The sequence below is a fragment of the Coregonus clupeaformis genome, chromosome 3 (assembly GCF_020615455.1).
Source record: "Coregonus clupeaformis isolate EN_2021a chromosome 3, ASM2061545v1, whole genome shotgun sequence".
NCBI lineage: Eukaryota > Metazoa > Chordata > Actinopteri > Salmoniformes > Salmonidae > Coregonus > Coregonus clupeaformis.
This window is the reverse complement of record NC_059194.1, coordinates 15,186,935-15,214,805: the sequence shown is the minus strand read 5'-3', so window position 1 is coordinate 15,214,805 and position 27,871 is coordinate 15,186,935. Positions and strand designations below refer to the sequence as shown.

Sequence of the window (27,871 nt, the reverse complement as noted above, 5' to 3'; positions counted from 1 at the left end):
CAGCCTTCTGCCATAATCAGTTTAATATCGAATTATTAGTGTGCATGTAAATGTACACAATCATGCCATGTTTGGTCTCTTGTAGGTTTATTTCAAACATTCCAAAAGCCAAACACAACCCAATTAGGCTATCTTATTCATTTTAGGTGTCATTTTGGGAGGCACACTTATTTGAGGCCGTTGTCATAGTGAAGGGGTAGCATATTCTCTCTACCTAGCTTGTCCTCAGAGGCAAAATGGCCGCTATAGCTTAATCGATATCATTTTTGCTTTAAAGCTGTGTGTGCTCATGTAGGCTATTAGAGACACAGTGTACAGACAGCGGGGTGTGCAGATCGCGCCTGTATTTCCCTCTTGGCACAATCACTTTTTTACACGGCGCCCCCATCTGGGGATTGGAGCTGTGGCTTGTCAGTAAATTAGCCCACCCTCTGAATATTAAAGTGCACTACTGGGGGGAAACTGAGCCAGACAGCGAGACGGTGGCGAAAAAGATAACCAGTCACCAGACAAGGACACGACAAGAGCGAGCTCGAGTCACTACTGCGTGTTGAAACTTGCAGTGATGGAGGGGGAAATGCAACCTGCCGACGAGGGTCTCTGCGCCCCAAAGATGTGCCGTCAGCAGCGGGGTCCATACAGCAGCCTCAAGACCTTCCCAAACAAGCGGTTGGCGGGGAAGGCGCGGTTCGACAGACCCACAATGGTCGATATCCCGCTGCTGGGAGACAGAGGCGGTCATCACTACAATCATCATCTCAATCACCATCATCCTTATCAACAACAGTATCAGCAACAGCAGCAGCAACAGCAGCTCCACCAAACCTCCCTCACCATAAGCAGCAGCAGCCAGTATCTCGCGACACCGCAGCTGCAGCAGCAACAGCGTTTCGCATGCGATAACAGGCCCAGCAGTAGACCCGCGACATCTACCTCAGCAACAGTGGGGAGTGTGGCGGCAGCATCACTTGGTTTCCAGGGGAGGGTCGGCAGCGGCACGGCGGTGCGCCAGGACCCCACGTTTTCGCCTGGACGAGCCGCGCTCAACCACGAATCTCCCGACTGCACTTACAGGATAAGCTCAGGTATGTTTTCAAACTTGTTGACAAAGTGATATGAGGAAAAGTTTAGCCTTTATTTTAGGAATTAGGTGTTGGACTAGACAAGAGGATGTCTAGGCCTGTTGGCTGTGCGCGTAAAATGGAACGCAACAACTGTTAGAAATATATTCTCAGGTTAGTATTAAAATCCTTTCCAACACAGAAAAAAGGGTTCCAAAAAGGTTATTCTGCTGTCCTCATAGGAAAACCATTTTTGGTTCCAGGTAGCATCCTCTGGGGAAAGGGTTCTAAATGGAGGCCAATAGGGTTCTACCCGGAACCAAAAGTGTTCTACCTGGACTAAAAAATTGTTCTTCAAAGGGTTCTCCTATGTGTGTGTAATGCTATTATTCTATAATATTCTATCCATAAACCAGTTTTGAAATATGCCATAAGTATTTAGCCATATCCAGACGATACTAGGTAGGCTATTTGCATGGTTGTTCCATTAGGACACACATTTGTTTACAAACAACAGTTTTTGGTAGATTTTTTTGTATTTTGCACAAAGACAATTTTTTGATTCACTAGGGCGGCAGGTAGCTTAGTGGGTAAGAGCGTTGTGCCAGTAACCGAAAGGTCGCTGGTTCTAATCCCCGAGCCGACTAGGTGAAAAATCTGTCGATGTGCCCTTAAGCAAGGCACTTAACCCTAATTGCTCCTGTAAGTCGCTCTGGATAAGAGCGTCTGCTAAATGACTAAAATGTAAATGTAAGTAGGGCCTAGGCCTATTTTGGGTATTATAGGTTAAAGTGATAAAGATAGCCTAATAAAATAGTAATAGAACAACTAATGAAACCATGATGGCTTATCAGTCCAGCGGAGAGCAGTAACTAGACACTGAGTGTACAAAACATTAGGAACAGCTGCTCTTTCCGTGACATAGACTGACCAGGTGAATCCAGGTGAAAGCGATGATCCCTTATTGATGTCACTTGTTAAATCCACTTCAATCAGTGTAGATAAAGGAGAGGAGACCGTTTAAAGAAGGATTTTTTAGCCTTGAGACAATTGAGACATGGATTGTGTATGTGTGCCATTCAGAGGGTGAATGGGCAAGACAAAATATTTAAGTGCCTTTGAACGGGGTATGGTAGTAGGTGCCAGGCGTACCGGTTTGAGTGTGGCAAGAACTGCAACGCTGCTGGGTTTTTCACACTCAACAGTTTCCTGTGTGTATCAAGAATGGTCCACCACCCAAAGGACATCCAGCCAACTTGACACAACTGTGGGAAGCATTGGAGTCAACATGGGCCAGCATCCCTGTGGAACGCTTTCGATACCTTGTAGAGTCCATGCCCTGACGAATTGAGGCTGTTCTGAGGGAAAAGGGGGTGCAAGTCAATATTAGGAAGGTCTTCCTAAAGTTTTGTACATACCAAGTTCAATTTAGGAACTGAAAGCAATCCCGTACTTCTTTATTCCATCTTTGTTCCCTTCTATCTCTATCATCCTGCTGAACAATGAATCAAATGTCTCCCCGGACGATTTACACTGCTGCTACTCACTGTTTATTAGCTATTAAATATGCATAGTCACTTTACACCTACCTACATGTTACCTCAATTACCTTGACTAACCTGTACCCCCGCACATTGACTCGGTACCAGTACCCCCCTGTATATTTAGCCTCGTTATTGTTATTTTATTGTGTTACTTTTTTTCTTTAGTTTATTTAGTAAATATTTTCTTAACTCTTATTTTATAAAAACTGCATTGTTGGTTAAGGGCTTGTAAGTAAGCGTGTGACAAATAGAATTTGATTTGATCCTCATCAATATCCCCATTAATCTCTCCCATTTGTCTGTCATTTTCTGTGATAGATATTTTGCACTACTGACAATAAGCAGTCATGACTGAGTAGGCCCACTGTAGGGTATGTGTGTGCTCAAATGAATGATAGGGTTGTGCAGTTGTTGAAGTGTGTTTGTGTTCCAGAGTTTGTGTTTATTCCTGTGTGAAATATTTTCTTCAGAAACATCCATTGTAATGATGTGCACTGCTTTTGAGCAAAAGCAGGCAAACTGGTTTCTCAAAAAAATAGTAAAAACACAATTCTATTTCTATAGGAACCTTGATCTGCATCCCAGTTGGCACCATATCCCCATTATAGTGCACTACCATTGACCAGAGCCGGAAGCAGTTTTGTTACTAAATTAAACAGATATCCTGTTTCCCCCACAGATATACACTACCGTTCAAAAGTTTGGGGTCACTTAGACATTTCCTTGTAGCGGTGGTAAGGATTCACTCCATGGTGCTGAAAAGAAAGCTCTTGTGTTAATGACAAAGCGAAAACAGGTTTTGTAGTCATTTTTGCAAATGTATAGAAAATAAAAAACAGAAAGACCTTATTTACATAAATATTCAGACCATTTGTTATGAGACTCGAAATTGAGCTCAGGTGCATCCTGTTTCCATTGATCATCCTTGAGATGTTTCTACAACTTGATTGGTGTCCACCTCATAGCTTGGTTTTTGCTCTGACATAAACTGTCAACTGTGGGACCTTATATAGACAGGTGTGTGCCTTTCCAAGTCATGTCCAATCAATTGAATTTACCACAGGTGGACTCCAATCAAGTTGTAGAAACATCTCAAGGATGATCAACGGAAACAGGATGCACCTGAGCTCAATTTTGAGTCTCATAGCAAAGGGTCTGAATACTTATGTAAATAAGGTATTTCTGTTTTTTATACATTTTGCAAAAATGTCAAAACTGTTTTTGCTTTGTCATTATGGTGTATTGTGTGTTGATTGATGAGGATATACATTTTTTTGTCCATTAAAGTAACATCAGATTCATCAGAAATACAGTGTAGACATTGTTAATGTTGCAAATGGCTATATACGTTGAGACTGGTGTTTTGCGGGTACTATTTAATGAAGCTGCCAGTTGAGGACCTGTGAGGCGTCTGTTTCTCAAACTAGACACTCTAATGTATTTGTCCTCTTGCTCAGTTGTGCACCGGGGCATCCCACTCCTCTTTCTATTCTGGTTAGAGCCAGTTTGCGCTGTTCTGTGAAGGGAGTAGTACACAGCGTTGTAAGAGATATTCAGTTTCTTGGCAATTTCTCGCATGGAATAGCCTTCATTTCTCAGAACAAGAATAGACTGACGAGTTTCAGAAGAAAGTTCTTCGTTTCTGGCCATTTTGATTCAGTAATTGAACCCACAATTGCTGATGCTCCAGATACTCAACTAGTCTCAAGAAGGCCAGTTTTATTGCTTCTTTAATCAGCACAACAGTTTTCAGCTGTGCTAACATAATTGCAAAAGGGTTTTCTAATGATCAATTAGCCTTTTAAAATGATAAACTTTGATTAGCAAACACAACGTGCCATTGGAACACAGGACTGATGGTTGCTGATAATGGGCCTCTGTATGCCTATGTAGATATTCCATTAAAAATCAGCCTTTTCCAGCTACAATAGCCATTTACAACATTAACAATGTCTACACTGTATTTCTGATCAATTTGATGTTATTTTAATGGACAAAAAAATAGCTCTTCTTTCGAAAACAAGGACATTTCTAAGTGAGCCCAAACTTTTGAACGGTAGTGTAAATCTCCTTATCACTCCACTAGCAGGGGGGGGTTGAGCTTCAGTATTCTGAGATTGTTGTTACACTGACACAGCACTATCTAGCTTATACTGTCTACTGTATTAGCACTGTGGTGTAGCATTAAGCCTAATAGGTAATGTCATGTCGCCTCGTGCCATTATCCAGGGTAGTGACAAAGTACAGGCCTCATACAGTATTAGATGCTCTATTGTAGGCCTATAGGCCTCCCTGAACAATCACTACGTTTTAACTAACCTGCTCCTATGGTACTGGGGCTTCCAATTTTATTGTCTTAAAAACCCAATTCAAAGCCCAGATTTACACAGTTCTTAGGTATCTGCATTGGATACAGTATAGGGCTTTTCACTCCACTGAGCCGAACCGAGTTGACCTAAACCAAGCTGCTGTAATTGTGCTGAAAAGAACAGTGTGTAAAGAAAATAATAGAGCGAGCACGTTTGGGTCAGTTCGGCGCGATAGTACAAAAAGGGTATATATTTTCTTAACCATACGACAAAAGCTACCAAATACAACTAAGTATTCATGTGATTTAATGATTACAGTGATAAGAGCACATTTCCCTGGAGGTGACAGTCAGACAGAGGTGGTTTCTCTTCCCCATTATGCATCCCACAGACAGAAGGAGGAGCCCAAGGATGCCAGCCCTGAGATCCGCACACAATAAAGCAAATTGCATTTAAAAGCTTTTCCAAAGAGTTGTGATTAAAATAAATGGGGCTCATAAATTTGCCTCCGCGGAGCATGTTGTATTTAATGACATTTTATGAGGCTGTCTCCCCATGCACAGTACCAGGGAGCAAGAGAAGTGGGAGGGACGGAGGCACGGGGGGATGATATCAGATACATCTCGGCGGGTAAACAAAGACGGCACGCATATTAATAAATGCGACACATCTGCGCCAGGCCGATAGACACGTCTCAGCGGCTGCCAGAGTGCCGGGCCTCCCGCCCAGTTGCAGCGAGGGCGTCGTGGGTAGCTGTCTGCACTCATAATTACCTGCCTTGTCTCTTTGTGTGTGAAGGCGACACATTCGTAATCATTAGAGGGGAGATGTGCGAGATCATCTCATTCCGATGTACGGAGACTGCTGGGAGAAGGACACAGGGAGAGCTGCTGTTATGGATGATATTATCAAATCAAATGCATTTATCAAAAAGTGCTAAACTGCAACCCAAGCCTATAACTCCCAAAGAGCAAGCACAGGCAACAATGGCAAGGGAAGGACTAGTGTAGGCCTATATATTGACATCTGACTCAACCAGCTTCCTTGTACAAGAGTGCAATTGAATGGAGGGACCCTGTACCAGGGTCAAATATGACTTGTAGAAAAGGGGGAGGAGCTAGATAGAGTGGCGTGAGGGTAGTGAGGGGAGGAGCTAGATAGAGTGGAGGGAGGGTGGTGAGGGGAGGAGCTAGATAGAGTGGAGTGAGGGTGGTGAGGGGAGGAGCTAGATAGAGTGGAGTGAGGGTGGTGAGGGGAGGAAGCCAGAGCAGTGAAGCAGAAACTGCAACACCTTTATATAGAATTTGAGAGTCAAGTAGAGGTGACTGAGAAAGGGATAAGACTGAAGCAATCCTACTGCAGTATTATGAACAACCAACCGAGTCCATGCTCTTCTGAACCACCAACCTAGTCCATGCTCTTCTGAACCACCAACCTAGTCCATGCTCTTCTGAACCACCAACCTAGTCCATGCTCTTCTGTGTTTTTTAATCCATACCATCAATTCAATTCCAAGTAATCAAGGACTGTGGAAATGTAGAAATGTGTTGATGCCCAAAGGTTGATGCCAAAATATGCTGGTTGACTTGAATGTCACAGTGAACGCCTTGGCTATCATTATCGGCTCACTCTCTGTTCCTCTAGAAAACCGTCTCATCTTGGATGCCTTCGCACAGCAGTGTAGCCGGGTCCTCACTCTTCTCAACAACAACGGCCGGTTCGTGGAGCCGCAAGCTCCTCTGCCCTCCTCTCTCACCTCCCACATCAAGCAGGAGGACAGCTGCCTCTCTGGACCTGGGGGGGAGTCAAAGCCAGTCGCGGGTCAGGGGGGTCATTACCCCACCCTGGGCACGCCACGGCTTGAGGAGAGCTCCACCGTCGACCCTGATGACGAAGCCCAGCACAGCCACTGGAGCCAACAACAAACATCCGCCTTCCTGCGCATCTTCACGGAGTCCCTCCAGAGCTATCTGCTCACTGGGAACCAGCAGCCTCACCCGGGCCCGGGCCTCGAGGCAGAGCAATGCCCACCGGCTGAGCCCGAGTCTGGGGGGTCACCGGGCCACAACCTGGGGGGCTGGAGCTCACCGGCCCCCTCGGATTCGTATGGCCACCCCTCGTCCACCCTGCCGGAGGAGGAAGAGGAGGAGGAGGAGAGCTGCTGCCCTCGCTGTGTGGAGCTGGAGCAGGAGGTGCTGTGTCTGCAGCAGGAGAATGAAGAACTGCGGAACAAGATGGACAACATACCAGGTACAGTACCGGGGTTTCAGTAATGTGAGATTGTGACTTGGTATGTGGATACAATAGAAGGCCACGTCACCCGTAAATACCTGAAGAAAGTGAGACGATGTGCTAATTTTGCTGCCCAAGACAACTTGTGGATTTGGGTCTTTACCCTGTGACTCGACATAGCATGTCACAATAATGACACAGTGCCAACTGAAGGTGGTAACCATGTGGTGTAGTACATTACTTTTTATGTCAAATTAAAGATTTACAGTGCCCTCCGGAATTTGTTGTTGTTGTTTTGGTTCTGTACTCCAGCACTTTGGATTTGAGTGAAGTGAATTTGTCCCAATACCTTTGGTCCCCTAAAATGGGGGGACTATGTACAAAAAGTGCTGTCATTTCTAAATGGTTCACCCGATATGGATCAAAATACCCTCAAATTAAAGCTGACAGTCTGCACTTTACCCTCATGTATCATCTCAAAGCCAAAACAACAAAACGTGTCACTGTCCCAATAATTACGGAGAGCACTGTATTTTACATTTTAGTCATTTAGCAGATGCTCTTATCTAGAGCGACTTACAGTTAGACACCCCAGACTTGCTGTGGCTTTTGTCATACGCACAATTTACAATCAAATCTTTTTGATGGGTTTTATAACCCTGATCTCCTTCCAGCTCCCTGCCAGAATGTGCTGGACTTCTTCAAGACTGTTCTCCAGCACCATGACCAGTTTATACAGCCCACGGCAGAGGAACAACTAACAGAGGCAAGAAATCAGTTTGTCTCAAAACACAGACTGTGTCTTTCTAGAAATAAATACTCTTGGTCTGTTCCAGTTTCTGTCAGGTACTGTACTGTACCTTTTTATATGTTTTATCACTAGTCACACTGGCCGTGTCTGAAATCTGTCTTGCCTACTACTTACTGCATACTGTGTATTAATTGTACTACATGCTATATTTAGAACGTACTGTTTAGTAAACAATGAAAGCAGTACGTACAAATATCAACATCCATTCTGAGAAGGCGTCATCTAATGTGCAATTGCGATGTTTCCCACCATTCGTTCATTTTGGTAGAGCGCGTCCCCTTCTCTTTTTTATTTGATTTATTTAACCATTATTTTGACAGGGAGTCAATTTCCAGGGGCCCTCGGGGGTGGGCTGGGGGTCCAGCCATGTACCTGGTAACTAGTTGGCTTCCTAAAGAGGCTCAAAGTTGCCCACCGTTTACCCACTTCATTGAATTTCTTCACTTTGAGATAAGGAGCACCGGCGAAACAAGGCTTGGCATTCGGTTTAGCCACATGTCAGTGTAGTTCTGATCCTTTTATGGCTTGCAGACTGGCCGTCAGTCGCCCTATCTAGTCATCAATGTGCTATGCATTACTTACCTGGAGAAGAGAGAGCCAAGGACTGACACTACTAACCGGCGTCCTTCAGCTGGGGTGGGCAGTAATCAGTATTATTTTCACTGCTTGTTCTGTCCAGCACTTGGAAACACCTAAGGCAACACAAGAGGGATTATTCGGCTGGGAATCGGATGGTAGCGCCCTCAGCCAATGTATGAAGTGTAAGACTGTGTGAGTTTTGCCAGTGTGAGTGTGTTTGTGATACTTGTTACTGTACTGTGTCCGCGCACCTTACCAAGTGTGTATGTGTGTGTGAGTATGGGTGGATGTGTGTTGTGAGAGGACAGCACTTACCGTGTCATCCAGTGTTTACTCCCTTCGGCCTGCATGGTCGTCTGAGTCCCCTCTTCACTTTGACGTTCATTGGGCTAAGCCGGTCCCACAGCTACACTTTGAATTTCTTCACTTTGATATTAATTTAGGCTGATCCAGGGGCCAGGTGGGTTCAACATAGCCGTTTACCCATGGAGGGATTAATCTTTTCCAGAAAATCTACCAAGTTTCAATACCGAGAATAATTCATATTTATCCAGAGAGTCCCAGGAAATACAGCAAAAATCGGAAGCGCCCATTTAAAGTGTTTAAAACCAAGATATGGTCACTATGCCAGGGTTCTCCCCAAATAAGATTGTCGCTGCGCCACCTTGTCAGCTTGGCTGCGTCACTATGTAAAGATTTCAGGACAAATTAAACTGATATTCAGTAATGATAGAGGAACTATCTTTGATCGCCAATTACATTGTTGTGAATAGTGAAACAGGCCGTTCATAATGTTCCTCAATTAATTCAGAGCATTTCAGCAGTAGGCTATCTGGAAACAGAGCACGTTTAGGACACACAGAGTGCACCTCGAGTATAGCGTTGTCAAATCATACAATCCGCTCACCAACTCAGGCGCTACAATACCTGGGCTTGTGGACTGAGAATGATTTAGGCAGCGCCGTTTTATTGGACGGCTAGTCCGGGGCTCATTCAATTTTGTAATAACGCCCGGTGCCGGCAAGGTGTTTCCAGTGTTTCCTTTGCGTATTCTGTGCTTGCGAGTCTGGCTTAGCCGGACTGATGCATCTAATCTCCCGGAACTTTTGCCCCCAGAGTCCCCGGAACATAGGACTGTGGAAGATCTTGCTTGCTCAACCTGATGGCGTCTACCGTAGGTGCCAGTTTTGATGACCCGGGTTTCGAGGCCTTCCATCAATTACTTAAAGTTTCAGTTTTGCAGCCATATTCTCCCCAGAACCCAAAGACTTTGGTTTCCCGGACGCTGCCCGGCAGGTCATGGGAATAATGCCATGGCAGGTAGCTTAGTGGTTAAGAGCGTTGTGTCAGTAACCGAAAAGTTGCTGGTTCTAATCCCGAGCTGACTAGGTGGAAAATCTGTCGATGTGCCCTTGAGCAAGGCACTTAACCCTAATTGCTCATGTAAGTCGCTCTGGATAAGAGCGTCTGCTAAATGACAAAAAAATAATAATAATGCTGCCGGATCGCTAGTTGGCATCGTTTATGGTCGGAACTACGAAGGTATCGGATTGTCTTCGAACCTCCAACTTTTGTTCTTGATTAATGAAAGCATTATTGGCAAATGCTTTCACTTTTGTCCGTCTTGCACCGGTCCAAGAATTTCACCTCTAGCGGCACAATACGAATTCCCCGGCATTCCCTCTTAATCATGGCCCCAGTTCAGAAGAAAACCTAACAAAATAGAACTGAAGTCCTATTCCATTATTCCTATCTGAGGTATTCAAGTGACCGGGCCTGTATTGAACACTCTAATTTTTCAAAGGAAACGCTTCGGACCCCGCGGGACACTCAGTTAAGAGCATCGAGGGGGCGCCAAGAGGCAGGGGCTGGGACAGGCGGTAGCTCGCCTCGCGGCGGACCGCCAGCTCGATCACGAGATCCAACTACAGGCTTTTTAACTGCAGTAACTTAAAGATACGCTATTGGAGTGTCACCGCCACAAAGGTTCACGCCGCGCGATCGGCTCAAGGTTACCAAAGGTGAACTGTCTCCGAAAAGGGCTCCGCCGATGGAGGCCAATCCACGTGGGGCGAGAGGAACTGTCTGTCCGAACACCGGCTAGATGCCGGCCGACAGGGGCCTTCTCTGGTGAATCACGAATGCCAAGACAGTTCTAGTCACTCCAACCGTTTACCCGCGCTTCATTGAATTGAATGAGCGAGAGCTCCAGAGGGACAGGGAGGGCTGGCGTCGACCCAGGGAGGGGGAGCAACCCCCGGAGATGGGGCCCGCCCCCCAGCTGTCCCAGGGAGATGGGGGGAGAGGGCCAGGGAGGGCTGGGGCCGACCCAGGGAGGGCCCCAGCCATACTCATTTAGGAAAAGCCGAAGTGAGTACAGTATGACATCCTTTATAGCATACTACATTTCTGAAATTTCACATAGTATAAAACGTTATATTTTTGCATACCCAAAATGCCTACTATTTAGAAGCTTAGTACGGGTATTCGGACACGGCCACTGTGTATATTATAGATGTTACATGAGAGATGCAAAATAAGACACCAGGGTGAACATTTAGATCTAAAGAGCGCTCTATCTCTACAGGAAGAAGAACGGAAAACATATGAGGTTTGTGTTTTCAAGATGTGTTTTCTTACTCTATGTAATGGAATGACCCCTCACTTAGTTTCTGTCTTTCTAATGGGCCTTACTCAGTCAAATATCACCTACTCACCTTGGTGGCTTGAGAAGCGTCATCATCCCCACCCCCATCCTAGTTTGTCAGACATTTTGAGACCTCAAAAGTAGTCCAGTATCAAAAAGAGTCTCACAATCTGTTATATGGATTGAACAAAAATGTGAAATTAACTGGGGCCTATCTTTCCCATTCATGTTTTAATCAAGCATGACCTACACAACAAATGGCATTTGACATGGACTCATCTCTGACAAAATAACAAACTTTGATTTTGGAGTAAACAGTCACATAAAAGCCCAGTTAAATAGGGGAATGGAGATATAGATTTTGTGGGATGTTGTCACTGACTCCCTTTAAGTAATGTTCAACTCAGTTGCACAGCAGCTTTATAGATCAAACTGAAACTAGTGGCACAAGATGTGAAACTGCCATTCAAATCAACTTCTCTATTAAGGATGTGAAAATATCATCTTGCAACAGTGTTGCATAATAAGATAAAATAGGTTCTGTTAAATGGAGAAAACGTTAATGGACACCACTGCCACCTTTTCCTCAACATTGCAGTTAAACCTGAGAATAACTTCTTGTTCTATGGGGCAATGGGTTTACAACGATAGGAATTGGTTATTGTTGGTATCAGGTGTATAGCACAAATAATGTTTTTGATTTATTTGAGAAACTAGACTAACTACAAATATCATAGTTCTCCATTACACATTGAGCATGAAGTTAATGACCTTGTTGTAACACATGAATGACTGCACTTCTTCTGAACGCTTTGACAGCATGAATGCACTTTTTAATACCCTGCTAGTGCCCCTCAGGGTTGTGGTCAATTCCATTTCAATTCAGTCAATTCAGGAAGTCAACTGTAATCCAATTCCAATGTTCCTTTTCGTTTCATTGCTTTTCAATGAGGAAAAAATGGAAAAGGAATTTCAGTTGACTTCAGTTTACTTTCTAAATTGGCTGAACTGAAATGGAATTGACCCCAACCCTGTTGGCTCTATGGCAGGGTACTCAGAGCTCATAACTAAGCCGTACCATTCTCACCAGTGGTGGATTGTGGCAATTTTAAAATGGGGAGGACAGGCTCATACTAATGGCTGAAACCGAATAAATGGAATGGTATCAAACACATCAAAAGCAAGGTTTTATACCATTCCATTCACTCCATTCCAGCCATTATAATGAGCCGTCCTCCCCTCACCAGCCTCCTGTCATTCTCACCCTCTTCCCTTCTTCCTACCCCTCCTCAGGGCAGTAAACAGCTCCTGGGGAACTACCCCCTCTTCATCACCAACAAGCAGTGGGACGAGGCAGTCAACTCGTCCAAGAAGGACGGCCGGCGGCTGCTGCGTTACCTGATCCGCTTCGTCTTCACTACGGACGAGCTCAAGTACTCGTGTGGCCTGGGCAAGAGGAAACGCTCCGTTCACTCAGGAGAGCCTGGGCCGGAGAGACGGCCGCTCAACCCCGTCAAAGTCACCTGCCTCAGAGGTACTGGCGGCATCTCTACTAAAGAGATGTGTACTACAACAACATGTATGCTACTAAAGAGATGGGCACTACAACAACATGTATTCTACTAAAGAGATGGGCACTACAACAACATGTATGCTACTAAAGAGATGTGTACTACAACAACATGTATGCTACTAAAGAGATGGGCACTACAACAACATGTATTCTACTAAAGAGATGGGCACTACAACAACATGTATGCTACTAAAGAGATGGGCACTACAACAACATGTATGCTACTAAAGAGATGTGTGAACAGATGTTTGCAACATCAAATTGTGTGCAGTGATGTTTATTAATAAAACAGATTTTTTCTAATCATAACAAATATTGACTTGTACTCCTCAGAGTTTATCCGAATGCACTGTGCCTCCAACCCTGACTGGTGGATGCCTTCTGAGGAGCAGATCAACAAGGTGTTCAGCGACGCGGTGGGTCATGCGCGCCAGGGTCGGGCCGTGGGCACCTTCCTGGGCAGCAGTGGCAGTAGCACTAGCAGTCTTTACATGGAGGCTTACGACGGGCCCCTGTCACAGGATGATGTGTACCTGAAGGGCTCTCACAATGGCCTGGGGGATTGAAGGGAGAAGGACTGAAGCCTTGGTCAGGATTCAATCCAAGGTGCGTTATAAAGCAGCACACTATACAGCCGTCAGTGCGCCTTTTAAAGGCAATTTCCCCAGCTTTCGTGGAGATCACATTCATGGTGAATGCTGCAAATGTTGGCTCAAGCGTAAATTACCTTTAAAAGGCGCATTGTCGGCTGTCTAGGGCGCTGCTCTACAATGCGACTTGGATTTAATCCTGGCCACTGTCTTCTAACATGTGGCGTCACTCCTACACGATGCTTGTCCCTCAACCGGGGTGGTGATACTGCTGATTTGTCACCACAGATGGTTTACATAGCAGGTTAGGATAATTAACGTGGCAGGTTAGGAGATTGAGGTTAAGGTTAGGAAAAGGGTTCGGGTTAGGCTTAGCTACAATGCTACAGTTGTCAACAACTGTTGTCCCCGACACGCCCACTAGATGGCGCTGTAGGCCTACTCCATCTAGCCACAACGGTAGAAACCTAAACAGACCATCTGTGGCGACAAGTCATCAGTATCATAACACTGGTTCAGACGAAACTAATGCTATCTGAGGATGAGGATGGTAGAACTGTAGGCCGAGCCAACTGGTACTAACCTGCTCTTCTGCCATAATGCTACAGAGCAGGGCAGGAAAATAACATTCAAACAACATTCAAGAGGACGTAGTCTCCCCGTTCAACTTGCTAAAATACCTGTTTTTGGGGCTTTGTGTGGGGGGTGGTTGCAAGGGTGTTTCTGCTCAAATGTTACATTTATTAGGGTTCATGAAAGCAGCAGAATGTTGTACAAGTCATGTTCAACTGTTTGTAAAACTACAACGCTATTTTTCCCTCAGTCTTCCTTCTGCCATTGCTTTGTGGAACATTTTAAAAAAGGTTACATACAGTAATATAGAATTTGGCCAACTAAGGGAGCTACAGACATCAGTAGGTCTGACTGTAGCTGGTTCATTTCCAAACAACAATTAAGACAATTCTAGTGTGCAGTTTTTCAATGAGGATTATAACAGTTTCCATTTGCTATAGAACATTGCCATGAATATACTGGAATGTACTGTACCGTGATGTACTGATTGAGATGGTTATTATGAAATCTGTAATGAGAAGAGAAAACAATGAAATTAGACATTATCCTTCCTTATACAGATACATTATGTTGGCTAATTTAGACAAAACTCCCTGTTATATTATATTAAAACACAGCCCACTGCGCCCCACTAGGCTAAAGACAAGATCTTTAGAATGTAATATTCCAGTTGTCTCAGAGAGCAGCTGCATTGGTTGGTTCTCTGAAACTTTTTTCCTTTTTCTGGGGGTTTGAAAATCCATCAGTTGTATTGGAAGGGGGTGGCACTCTGCGGATGTGTGTGGCTGTGCCTGTGGGTGTTTGAGTAAGAAAGACAGAAGAGAACCAACCAGTAAAAGCACAGCCCATTTCATTATTGACGCATCGTGCTGACAACATCAAACAGCCTCCCTCAGACTCAGAGGCTTGGATTTGGAGTTTGGTATCAGCCAGGCAATTTATATTAACCAAAGATAATTAAAGTAGACATGCAGGATTTGTGCAACTGTATGATTACTACTGATTGATGGATTGCCATTGATTGTATTTAATCATGATACATTTCAATTCATTGATGGTAAATATTCAAGAGATTGGTGGTAGAGACAAACCACCAAAGCACAGACTAGTTTGAAACTTTGGAATGATAACGCCCCACGCAAAGCAAGAAACACTATATTTGAAATGCCTTAAAGGCCCAGTGCAGTCAAAAACAAACATTTCCTGTGTTTTATATATATTTCCACACTATGTTGGAATAATACTGTGAAAATTATAATAATGCCCTTTTAGTGTAAGAGCTGTTTGAAAAGACCGCCAGAAATTTCAGCCTGTTTTGGTGGGATGGAGTTTTGGCCTTCCTGTTGACATCACCAGGCGGTAAATTAGTTAATAGACCAATAAGAAAGAGAGTTCAAAATCTCTCTGCCAATAACAGCTAGTTTTCTGTTTTCCCCTCCCCACTCGGACCACTCCCAGATAGTCTCATTCCTAAGAAGCTATTTCTGTTTTTGTTTTTTTACCATTTTAACAATCACAGTAAGGTACTTCATTGTTACCCTGAAATGATTTGATATTTAGATAAAAATGGCTGCATTGGACCTTTAAAATAAAGTCGAACACCCATGTCTGTATCTGTAGTTCTGATGACTTAGTTGTACAGAACATGGTGCTTGCATCACTGAGTTATGGGTTTGCCACATAATATTGAATAGTGTACTGTATCTGTGTTAACTGTGTTTGCTAAATGACCATAGTATTATAATTATACCCCAAGAACTACAGTACCCATAATGCTAGCTAGTGTCAGACTGCTGCTAGACTACTAAAATCAGAAGATAAGGGCGGCAGGTAGCCTAGCGGTTAGAGTGTTTGGCCAGTAACCGAAAGGTTACTAATTCGAATCCTCAAGCCGACAAGGTGAAAAATCTGTTGGTGTGCCCTTGAGCAAGGCACTTACCCCAAATTGCTCCATGGTCACCGTTGAAAATGGCAGAGCATTGAAAATGGCAGACCCTGGCAGTGACCCCACTCTCCATATGTGTCTCAGGGAGAGTGGGATATGCAAAAACACATTCCCAATAAATACACACTTGTACATGTGTGAAATAGGACAAATGTAAGCACCCACCAAGTTTATTATTTTTATTATTATTAGATACAATAGATGTGTACTAGAGAGCTCCTCTCAATGGCGCTTCTGTGACAGCATGGGCAGCTCATCATAGGGCTTTCCCCATTTTGGAGTCATTAACTGGAAAGATCATAGAATTCCATCCAGGACAGCAGGGGCAGTCAGCCAATGAATTATACTCCAGAGCAAACATTCCATAACTGCAGGTGGCAGTAAATCACCAACCTTGACTTTATACCTGTTCTTTACACACTCCAGCACAGTAGGTGTTGGTATGCACCTTTTTAGTTTATTTTCGAACTACCTACACTCAAACTTGAAATTTGAAGTACAAGAAGAAGAAATTGACTACTTAAAAATTTAGATATCCCTCAATGCGCTGCCCATGCTGTCACAGAAGCGGCTATTGAGAAGAGCTCTCTAGTACACATCTAATGAAGAGATTTGAGCCTTTCACATACCTTCCGAAACACCTGCCACTCTTGCAGAATTCATCATTATGTTACTTCCTGGTCTTTCAGTCATTTCTGTAGTTGATTATAATAGAGAATATCAATAAGTGAAGAAGATGTTCATCAATACCAAACATTTTCTCTCACAGCCCTTAACTATACTAAATATGTATCAATGTGGCATCAACCAAAGCAGTGATTCATTGTGAATCATTGTACCAATAAGGAGAGAGAAGTCTGCTGTGTTTTTCATTATACTTACTTTTAGAGTCAATTTGGGACGTGCTTGTCCTTCAAGAGTGTACTACACTCATTTTATAAATTTGAATGTATAACATTTTACTGTTGACAACAACTTGGTGAAGTTACATTGAAAAACAAAGAAATGCAGTGTGTGTGGTGAATAACTATAATAATAACATAATTGTTAATAACAATAGCCCTTTTGAAAAGTGTGTAAAGGTAGTCTTTAAATATGTATTATCTCTTAAATGCCTCAGCTAAGTAGAAAAGTGCCACAGAGACCTCGTCAGTCAGGTTCTGTTGTCGTGACGCGTACTGTTTTGAATGTAAATATTTCCCTGTGATTACTGAACATTCTGACAAATAATCCTTTATTCTCCAAGTGACTGTGTCAACACTGTGAAACTCCCAAGTAGATTTTTACAACAATATCAGTAGATTCTTGTGTTTTTATTTATGATGAAATAAACATTCCATCCTCTTTGACTTTATCATACATTATTTATGTATACAATCACCTCACATACTTAGCAGATTTTTTATAGTGATAAATTATGTTATTCTAAATTATGTAACTTTTGGGGGGTTTGCTCTTTGAGATAAATTAACTGGTTTTACTGACCTACAATCACAGATCAATGCAGTATGGCAGATGTAGTTGCCACTGTCCATTGAACCACACACACCCTCTTCTACAGTGTGGTAGGTTTAATTGCGCCAGTACTTCTTTGGCTGTTTTCAAGAGGGTCACGTATTTGGCAGGTCAGCTAAATACTGTAAACCACCAGTTTGATGGACAGCTGTTTTCACCAGCTGGCCTCATGCTTTCCAAGTGCTTCTGTCTGCCGTGAAACTCCTTAAACTTGCTCTCCAAACACACGCACACACACACACACGCACACACACACACACACAATCCTTGTTTTAAACCACAGATTTGAGGCTGCTGACAGATGACACACCTGATTAATCTCTTAATCTGGTCAACTCTTTGCCCAGAGATTATGTCGGCAAGTTTTGCTTCAACCCGTACATGAAAGGGAGCCATGGAAACTCATCTGCAGTTCATTTGGCATAACCCAGACAAAGCCATTTGCCATTGTCTTCCGACAGATTGCGTCATTCTAACACGACCGCTTTGCCATGAACCAGTGCAGACAGATTCGCCCATTGAAGTGAGAGAATGGGCATTTGTGAATTACATAAATTAAATGGCAGTTAATTTTTTTTGCTTTGGTGCAATTTTCACAAGTATTTGGTACATTTTCACAACGCTTTGTACAAAACTCAAAACAGATCATCAAAAGGCAGTTGTTTCAAAACTCTTAAGCACATTTTTAATTGACTAAGTATAACACACAAAATCACTTTTTCACCAAACTTAGTCAGTGTTTCATCTAGAAATACATGTTTCACATTGCAATACATGTTCATATAAAGTAATTGCCTTTCACAATGCAACGCTCACATTACTTTTGATATGATTGTCTTCTCATTTGTTAAAATACATTTTACTATTATTTAATACGACTTAATTGATCATCACTGAACTGTTTGGTAAACCTATAGATTTGAAACTGGTTTTTATGCTACAGATTTTGAGAACTACATAATGAAAATGTATGTTTGAAAAATATAAAGTATGATATATACTGTAATGTACTATTATGATGAAGACTATTATGATTTTACTTCACAGTAAGTTTTAAACAATCTGATATTGACAAGCTCAGATATGTACTCTGCAGTACAATTGCAAACAGCAGTAACTACACATTTGGTTGAAATTGAGTTAAGAATGAAATCAGGGTTTGTAGTATCTGTTTTATCTTGTGATTAAAGCCTTGTTCACACTGGCAGTTTGAAGTGACTCAAATCCTATTTATTTGCCTTTCTGATTCGAATCTGTTAATTTTCCTGCAGTCTGAACAGCCAAAAAGCTAATGGAATCAGATATTTCAAACCACATTTCAAACCACCTTCGTAGATACAAATCTGATTCCTGGCCATGCGACTTGTCTGAACGGGCAAATCAGATTTATTTGCCCTCAAGTGTTTCTTAGACTGTTATTTGGCATATCTTGTTGCTTGCTAGCTACTCTGTTTGACAAGAACATGTGGTAGCGAACTAGCTTGTTAATTGTTTACAAACAAATTAGTGAATGTGCTAGAAAGCTAAACAGCTACCTAGCTAGCTAGTTGACTGCTGTGGCTAGCCAAAAAAGACTTGTTTTGAAAGTTGTGTCATCCTTAGGCCTTTAAAGTGTTCGTACACTATGATTTTGAACATTCAAAGCAACTGGGAAATGCCCATGGCAGGCATTGTTGACATTTGAGTGATAGGAAGCACGAGGACCACCACCAATCTGCCCATTGTTACTATGACAACTAGCATAGCCATGTCAGCAAATGACTGCTGTCTGAACACACACATCCAATTTGGTCACTTGTAACTTGCTGTTTGAACAGTCAGTATTCCAAAAACTGATTTAAAACAACAAAACTGATATGAGCATTAAGGCCTGCAGTGTGAACAAGGTTTAAGTGTCCTGGTTCAAATATCTTCAGTTTCAGTGTGAAATTTCGAGTAACTACAAAATCCAAGTAAAAACCAAGGCAAACAGCAGCAAGTGAAGTTACTGCACTCTGGCTTTGTGCCACCGTGTTTTGACTGCAGAAAATGTGGTTTGCCAAGGTATTATATCAGACTCCAAGTTCAGGCCATCCCGATCATGACACACCTTCACACACCATGAGACATTCAAGAAAGTTGGATAAATGTTTTTGTTTGTTCCACGAAATGAGTGCCTTTTGTGTCCCTTTGATATTTTATGTAGAAATTGTGCACCAATATTGAATTTTAAAAGTCTGTTATATTAAATACTTTTATTTTTATTTTTATAAATGCTTGCTAAAGCGTCAGAGTCGTCCAGGGTAGGTGAGGGAATGGCCGGCAGGGATGTAGCTCAGTTGGTAGAGCATGGCGTTTGCAACGCCAGGGTTGTGGGTTCGATTCCCATGGGGGGCCAGTATGAAAAATAAATAAAAATAATGTATGCACTCACTAACTGTAAGTCGCTCTGGATAAGAGCGTCTGCTAAATGACGTAAAATTAAAAAAATTTAAGAAATTATTATTATTAATAGCATGGCACACTAAGGCAATTCCACCACGGTTGCTGATTAACCTATTGGCTCACTCGTGCAATAATCACTATCCTTTCTTTCAAACAATGAGAATGAATCTAGAGGAGTATTTACACTACATGGCCAGAAGTATGTGGACACACCTTAAAGTTAGTGGATTCGGCTATTTCAGCCACACCCGTTGCTGACAGGTGTATAAAATCGAGCACACAGCCATGCAATCTCCATAGACAAACATTGGCAGTAGAATGATCCGTACTGAAGAGCTCAGTGACTTTCAACGTGGCACCGTCATAGGATGCCACCTTTCCAACAAGTCTGTCAAATTTCTGCCCTGCTAGAGCTGCCCCGGTCAACTGTAAGTGCTGTTATTGTGAAGCGGAAACATCTAGGAGCAACAACAGCTCAGCCGCGAAGTGGTATGACACACAAGCTCACAGAACGGGACCGCCGAGTTTTGAAGTGCGTAGTGCGTAAAAATCGTCTGTCCTCAGTTGCAACACTCACTACCGAGTTCCAAACTGCCTTTGGAAGCAACGATAGCACAATAACTGTTTGTCGGGAGCTTCATGAAATGGGTTTCCATGGCAGAGCAGCCACACATTAGCCTAAGATCACAATGCGCAATGCCAAGCGTTGGCTGAAGTGGTGCAAAACTCGCCGCCATTGGACTCTGGAGCAGTGGAAACGCGTTCTCTGGAGTGATGAATCACGCTTCACCATCTGGCAGTCCAACGGATGAATCTGGGTTTGGCGGATGCCAGGAGAACAGTACCTGCCCCAATACATAGTGCCAACTGTAAAGTTTGGTGGAGGAGGAATAATGGTCTGGGTCTGTTTTTCATGGTTCGTGCTAGGCCCCTTAGTTCCAGTGATGGGAAATCTTAACGCTACAGCATACAATGACATTCTAGACAGTTCTGTGCTTCCAACTTTGTGGCAACAGTTTGGGGAAGGCCCTTTCCTGTTTCAGCATGACAATGCCCCCGTGCACAAAGCGAGGTCCATACAGAAATGGTTTGTCGAGATCGGTGTCGAAGAACTTGACTGGCCAGCACAGAGCCCTGACCTCAAACCCCATCGAACACCTTTGGGATGAATTGGAACGCCAACTGCGAGCCAGGCCTAATCGCCCAACATCAGTGCCCAACCTCACTAATGCTCTTGTGGCTGAATGGAAACAAGTCCCCGCAGCAATGTTCCAACATCCTAGTGGAAAGCCTTCCCAGAAGAGTGGAGGCTGTTATAGCTGCAAAGGGGGGACCAACTCCATATTAATGCCCATGATTTTGGAATGAGTGTTCGACGAGCAGTTGTCCACATACTTTTGGCCATGTGTAATGTCAACTCAAATCTTCTGTCGTACTTGTTATTTTGCAGCCATGGTCTTCGACAACTCATCCATATCGCCTCGATAATTTACACCGTCATGCTTTGCCTTCATGGCAATCGTGTAGGCTACCTCAGGGTTCAGCCGGCGCTTCGGATGGCATTTCTGAGTGGGAATTGTTGCTCATTTCAATCAGCTCATTTCACTATCCATGACGTATTTTAGAATTCATGATTGCTGAGCCGGTAACTGTAGGCTATTCAACAAGTGGAATTATTTGCGCAAATCGATGCAAGGGGTGGACCCCGGCTACTCGGACAGATCATCATTTTCTGCTGTATTTCAATTTGCCAGGGATAGCTCTCATCTCCCAGCTCAGTCAAGCACATGCACGGCTACAGACTACTTGCCAAGCTGATGTTTGCCACTTAAAGTATCACTGTAGCTACTTTTGTTTCTCATCACTACATTGCATAACCCTGGCAGCATTTTGATTCCCCCATCATGCTGCCACGTCTAGCCATCATCCCATGTTAATATAAATTAATTCACTTCAGCTGTCTGATCTAGACGGAGCATTGTAAATGCACATTTACGCATAGTCTCTGATGCATTTTTAGACCCACTAGGCCTGTCCGGTAAACAATATGTTGTCTTGTGTCAAGTGTTCTTTTACAGGAAGTGCACAGAGATATACAGTGAGGGAAAAAAGTATTTGATCCCCTGCTGATTTTGTACGTTTGCCCACTGACAAAGAAATTATCAGTCTATCATTTTAATGGTAGGTTTATTTGAACAGTGAGAGACAGAATAACAACAAAAAAATCCAGAAAAACGCATTTGTCAAAAATGTTATGAATTGATTTGCATTTTAATGAGGGAAATAAGTATTTGACCCCCTCTCAATCAGAAAGATTTCTGGCTCCCAGGTGTCTTTTATACAGGTAATGAGCTGAGATTAGGAGCACACTCTTAAAGGGAGTGCTCCTAATCTCAGTTTGTTACCTGTATAAAAGACAGCTGTCCACAGAAGCAATCAATCAATCAGATTCCAAACTCTCCACCATGGCCAAGACCAAAAAGCTCTCCAAGAATGTCAGGGACAAGATTGTAGACCTACACAAGGCTGGAATGGGCTACAAAACCATCGCCAAGCAGCTTGGTGAGAAGGTGACAACAGTTGGTGCGATTATTCGCAAATGGAAGAAACACAAAAGAACTGTCAATCTCCCTCAGCCTGGGGCTCCATGCAAGATCTCACCTCGTGGAGTTGCAATGATCATGAGAACGGTGAGGAATCAGCCCAGAACTACACGGGAGGATCTTGTCAATGTAATTTTTATCATAGGTACACTTCAACTGTGAGAGACGGAATCTAAAACAAAAATCCAGAAAAACACATTGTATGATTTTTAAGTAATGAATTTACATTTTATTGCATGACATAAGTATTTGATCACCTACCAACCAGTAAGAATTCCGGCTCTCACAGACCTGTTAGTTTTTTCTTTAAGAAGCCCTCCTGTTCTCCACTCATTACCTGTATTAACTGCACCTGTTTGAACTCGTTACCTGTATAAAAGACACCTGTCCACACACTCAATCAAACAGACTCCAACCTCTTCACAATGGCCAAGACCAGAGAGCTGTGTAAGGACATCAGGGATAAAATTGTAGACCTGCACAAGGCTGGGATGGGCTACAGGACAATAGGCAAGCAGCTTGGTGAGAAGGCAACAACTGTTGGTGCAATTATTAGAAAATGGAAGAAGTTCAAGATGACGGTCAATCACCTTCAGTCTGGGGCTCCATGCAAGATCTCACCTCGTGGGGCATCAATGATCATGAGGAAGGTGAGGGATCAGCCCAGAACTACACGGCAGGACCTGGTCAATGACCTGAAGAGAGCTGGGACCACAGTCACCAAGAAAACAATTGGTAACACACTACGCCGTGAAGGACTGAAATCCTGCAGCGCCCGCAAGATCCCCCTGCTCAAGAAAGCACATGTACAGGGCTGTCTGAAGTTTGCCAATGAACATCTGAATTATTCAGAGGAGAACTGGGTGAAAGTGTTGTGGTCAGATGAGACCAAAATCGAGCTCTCAACTCAACTCGCCGTGTTTGGAGGAGGAGGAATGATGCCTATGACCCCAAGAACACCATCCCCACCGTCAAACATGTAGGTGGAAACATTATGCTTTGGGGGTGTTTTTCTGCTAAGGGGACAGGACAACTTCACAGCATCAAAGGGACGATGGACGGGGCCATGTACCGTCAAATCTTGGGTGAGAACCTCCTTCCCTCAGCCAGGGCATTGAAAATGGGTCGTGCATGGGTATTCCAGCATGACAATGACCCAAAACACACGGCCAAGGCAACAAAGGAGTGGCTCAAGAAGAAGCACATTAAGGTCCTGGAGTGGCCTAGCCAGTCTCCAGACCTTAATCCCATAGAAAATCTGTGGAGGGAGCTGAAGGTTCGAGTTGCCAAACGTCCGCCTTGAAACCTATGACTTGGAGAAGATCTGCAAAGAGGAGTGGGACAAACTCCCTCCTGAGATGTGTGCAAACCTGGTGGCCAACTATAAGAAACGTCTGACCTCTGTGATTGCCAACAAGGGTTTTGCCACCAAGTACTAAGTCATATTTTGCAGAGGGGTCAAATACTTATTTCCCTCATTTAAAATGCAAATCAATTTATAACATTTTTGACATGCTTTTTTCTGGATTTTTTAGTTGTTATTCTGTCTCTCACTGTTCAAATAAACATACCATTAAAATTATAGACTGATCATTTCTTTGTCAGTGGGCAAATGTACAAAATCAGCAGGGGATCAAATACTTTTTTCCCTCACTGTATCCAAATCTATGCTCTACAGTAACCCTGAATGGTGACTATGTGAACTATCTTGTCATCTTTTTGGCTAACCACATTGGACTGAAATCCTGCAGCGCCCGCAAGGTCCCCCTGCTCAAGAAAGCACATATACAGGGCCGTCTGAAGTTTGCCAATGAACATCTGAATGATTCAGAGGAGAACTGGAGGTGGAAACATTATGCTTTGGGGGTGTTTTTCTGCTAAGGGGACAGGACAACTTCACAGCATCAAAGGGACGATGGACAGGGCCATGTACCGTCAAATCTTGGGTGAGAACCTCCTTCCCTCAGCCAGGGCATTGAAAATGGGTCGTGCATGGGTATTCCAGCATGACAATGACCCAAAACACACGGCCAAGGCAACAAAGGAGTGGCTCAAGAATAAGCACATTAAGGTCCTTGTTACGGATACAGGTATCCTGTGTCTTTTTGTGTTTTTCCTCTCCTTCTGCCCTAATCACAGGTGTCCTGTATGTTCCTGATTGGTCGTTGGGGTGTCTGCTGATTGCTAAGGTGGACCAATCAGTGAACATTCCTCTGCATTGCACCACCTGTTTCTGGTTTTTCAATCACACATCCCATTGTTTAAAAGCTGGTCAGTTGGGTTTGTTGTGAGAGACTATTTTTCGTATGTGAGTATGGTTGCTGTGGTGTCCTGTGTTTTGTGTACTCACTAAGTTGCTGGGTACTCTGTTCAAATAAACCTACCATTAAAATTATAGACTGATCATTTCTTTGTCAGTGGGCAAATGTACAAAATCAGCAGTGGATCAAATACTTTTTTCCCTCACTGTATCCAAATCTATGCTCTACAGTAACCCTGAATGGTGACTATGTGAACTATCTTGTCATCTTTTTGGCTAACCACATTGGAACAATCTAATCTTTAAAGGTATCTCATTTAAAAAAGTTAAAAGTATAGTCCCATTTTTTTCAGGAAGGTGTGCCCATGGCGAGGTGTGCCCATGGGACAGGAGGCAGACTAAGGTTTTGAATGTAAGTCTTGCTGCATTACAAGTGTTACCAGTTTAGAGTTTTGTACTAAGTGTTTTTAAAATTCACCATATAGCCTACTTCTGAAAAATAGTACCAAAGCAAATGAAAAAATGTAATATTAATATTACAGGACTGTATGCTGCTACATGTGACTTCCCACACAAAAACACCCACACACATGACCACATAGGAATGCTGTCTGGCAGGAAAGAGTTAAGCGTTTTCTCGATTTGTTTGTAATAGAATCATTAACTTCAAGGAGCCACAGAATAGTCTCATCTAAAGATGTGCCAGCATTTATTGGGTACAACAAGGACCTGTGCACACATACACCTACAGTATCCGAACACCACGCCATTTCAAATCAAATCAAATTGTATTTGTCACATGCGTCGAATACAACAGACCTTACCGTGAAATACTTACATACAAGCCCTTAACCAACAATGCAGTTCAAGAAAGAGTTGAGAAAATATTAACTAAATTAACTAAGGTAACAAATAGTGTTGGCTAACATTTGCATAGTTTGTGGATGACAGGTAAAACACAGGACACTTTCAACAAGTAATAATTCAAATACTGAAAACAGAAATAGATTTCTTGAAAATGTGTTCTCAGTAAAACTTAAATGTTTGTCTAGTACAGTCCTAACAAACAATATTCTATCTGGAGCTGAAGGATGGGACTAAAAACAAACAAAAGATAACTTGTAAAATATACTGTGTCCATAAAATGGATATAGTATAAACTGGAAGTAGAAGCCCAAGTGTTGTTGTCCATTAGTTTACTCCAATTAGGGGAGGGGTGGTATGGTTAGGGGAAAATATATTTAAAAATACATCATTTCTATATGTATTTACAAAATAAATATGGGGGATTGGAAATGATGCAGACAATTATATTGATGGAACCCACAATTTATATGCAATATTAAAGCTGATCTAAGCCTTAAACATTTAGGTTGGCATTTCCAAGGTGCAGTACTCTTCATAAAGCCGGATTGTTGACCATTGCAAGAAGACCAATCAGCCCCAAAACCATGTATTAAGATTATGAAAAACTCTGTATCCTTTATTCTTTTGAACGTAACCACATGCTCGACAAGCATGCTCATTTCCAAAATGCCCTCCCTGTACTTTAAAGTTCCTTCGCCAGCTAAAGTACTTCAAGTACTCTGTATCATTCTTGTCGAGGAAAAGAAGCCGATCCGCCAGTTCCTTTTGAGAAGAGAAATCATCCACATGGATGAAAGAATCCCCTGGGACAACGGCTTCGTAGTTTTGCCTGGGTGGACCGAGAACAACAGGCACCGCTCCCAACATCAAGGTGTCAAACAGCTTCTCTGTCATATAGTCTTGGTGGATAGAGTTTTCGAATGCCAGGTAGAATTTACAGCTTGACACAATCTGTCCCTTGTCCTCTATGTATTTACCAAAATGTCGCCCAAAGGTCTCTACCTTCACATGCTTATTTAGCTCATTGAAGACCGATACTCTTTTGTGGTTTGTGTTCCAGTGGCTCACAACCCAGCAGACTAATTTGTCCTTCTTCGGCAGCTCAAAGATTTTATCATCGCTGGTCACCTCAACGAGCAACCCATAAGGCACATAAATATCAGAACTCAGTCGATAACTCGCAGTCAAATTGAACAAGTGGTCAAGACCAGGGATTCTGTTTGTGTATGTTGGTGATTCCATATTGTACCATACCCATTTTTGGAACCATGGACGTGGCTCTTGTGGCATGTCTTCCAGGTTCGTGGCGATGTTCCTATGATGGAACATGACGACATGCGCCTTCTGGTAAAGGCTTCTGTTTGCTGTTAGATGACAACCTTTGATGTTGTCGAAGGAGGCACAAGAGTGCAGATCAAACTTAAAACCAAATGGCCACATCCAGATCAAGACTATAGTGTCTTTGTCGCCATCCTCAGCTTGAGTCTGGGCATGCTGGTCATGTGTCTTGGGGGTTTGGTTGGGCACCTGTGTCTGGTTCATTTCCTGTTGTACACCAGGGCAAGCACATGCCCTCCCTCCCATGCCCTTGTCTGCAGGGCATGGGAGGAAACACACCACTACCAAGCTGCCAATTACAGCAGGCCGTAGAAAGCCATGCAAAGCTGCAGAGGACATACCTTGACCCTTTAAAAGAGAGAAAATACTGTTGAAAGCATTTCGCACCATGCAAGAATTTGCATTGCAAAACACATTTCAGGCATTTTGCATTCAACAGTGCCTTACTTTAGAACTTGTAGTTCGTTTTTACTGTGATCTAAGTATTACCCTGTTATTTAATACAATTTCATAAGTCTTTATATATTAAACCAAACCAAACATTGTACATAACTTTTTACAATATTACTGAATACACTCCCCTCCGTCTGTACTTGGACAGTAAAGCTAAAATTCAATATTTGACTCTCTACTCCAACATTTTGGATTTGAGAAAAAATCAAAATCATATGAGGCAACAGTACAGAATGTCACCTTTTATTTGAGGGTATTTTCATACATATCTGTTTTACCGTATAAAAATTAAAGTGAATAGATAAGCTGTTTCTGAACACTTCTAAATTAATCCTGATAATGCAATGATTAAGAAAAATCATCAATGTTTCATATTAAAGACTTAATGTAAAATACTTTATATTACATACTAATGCATATTGTATTATAATAAATTCCTCCTCCCCAAGTTATCAAACTTACCTTGTTATCAAAACTTCCTGGACAAGAAGAAGAATTTTGTTACACTGTCTGTGTAGAGTATGTATACAATCCAGCCTGATGTAGA

At 42.9% G+C, this 27,871-nt stretch overlaps 2 protein-coding genes across 6 annotated transcripts; one reads left to right on the top strand and one right to left on the bottom strand.

The window, feature by feature from the left end:
• Window positions 1–254: 254 nt before the first annotated feature.
• On the top strand, window positions 255–14,031 carry LOC121540909 (BEN domain-containing protein 4-like). The gene is made up of 6 exons (XM_041850056.2): window positions 255–1,085; window positions 6,559–7,164; window positions 7,821–7,912; window positions 11,124–11,147; window positions 12,477–12,717; window positions 13,090–14,031. The coding sequence occupies exons 1-6, from the start codon at window positions 566–568 to the stop codon at window positions 13,320–13,322; spliced, it is 1,716 nt and encodes a 571-aa protein (XP_041705990.1). The 5' UTR covers window positions 255–565; the 3' UTR covers window positions 13,323–14,031.
• Window positions 13,223–27,871, bottom strand: LOC121540918 (4-galactosyl-N-acetylglucosaminide 3-alpha-L-fucosyltransferase 9). 5 transcript variants are annotated; one of them, XR_005995572.2, is made up of 3 exons: window positions 16,494–18,166; window positions 14,394–14,427; window positions 13,223–13,310 (listed from the first exon to the last, which is right to left on the bottom strand). XR_005995572.2 is itself a non-coding variant. In XM_041850060.1 (2 exons), exon 2 carries the CDS (start codon window positions 27,208–27,210, stop codon window positions 26,104–26,106), a length of 1,107 nt encoding a protein of 368 aa, XP_041705994.1. In that variant the 5' UTR covers window positions 27,211–27,219; window positions 27,787–27,870; the 3' UTR covers window positions 25,917–26,103. The 5 variants fall into 5 exon arrangements, 1 of the variants encoding a protein (XP_041705994.1); XR_005995584.2 differs by having other exon boundaries at window positions 13,255–13,333; XR_005995590.2 differs by having other exon boundaries at window positions 13,258–13,340.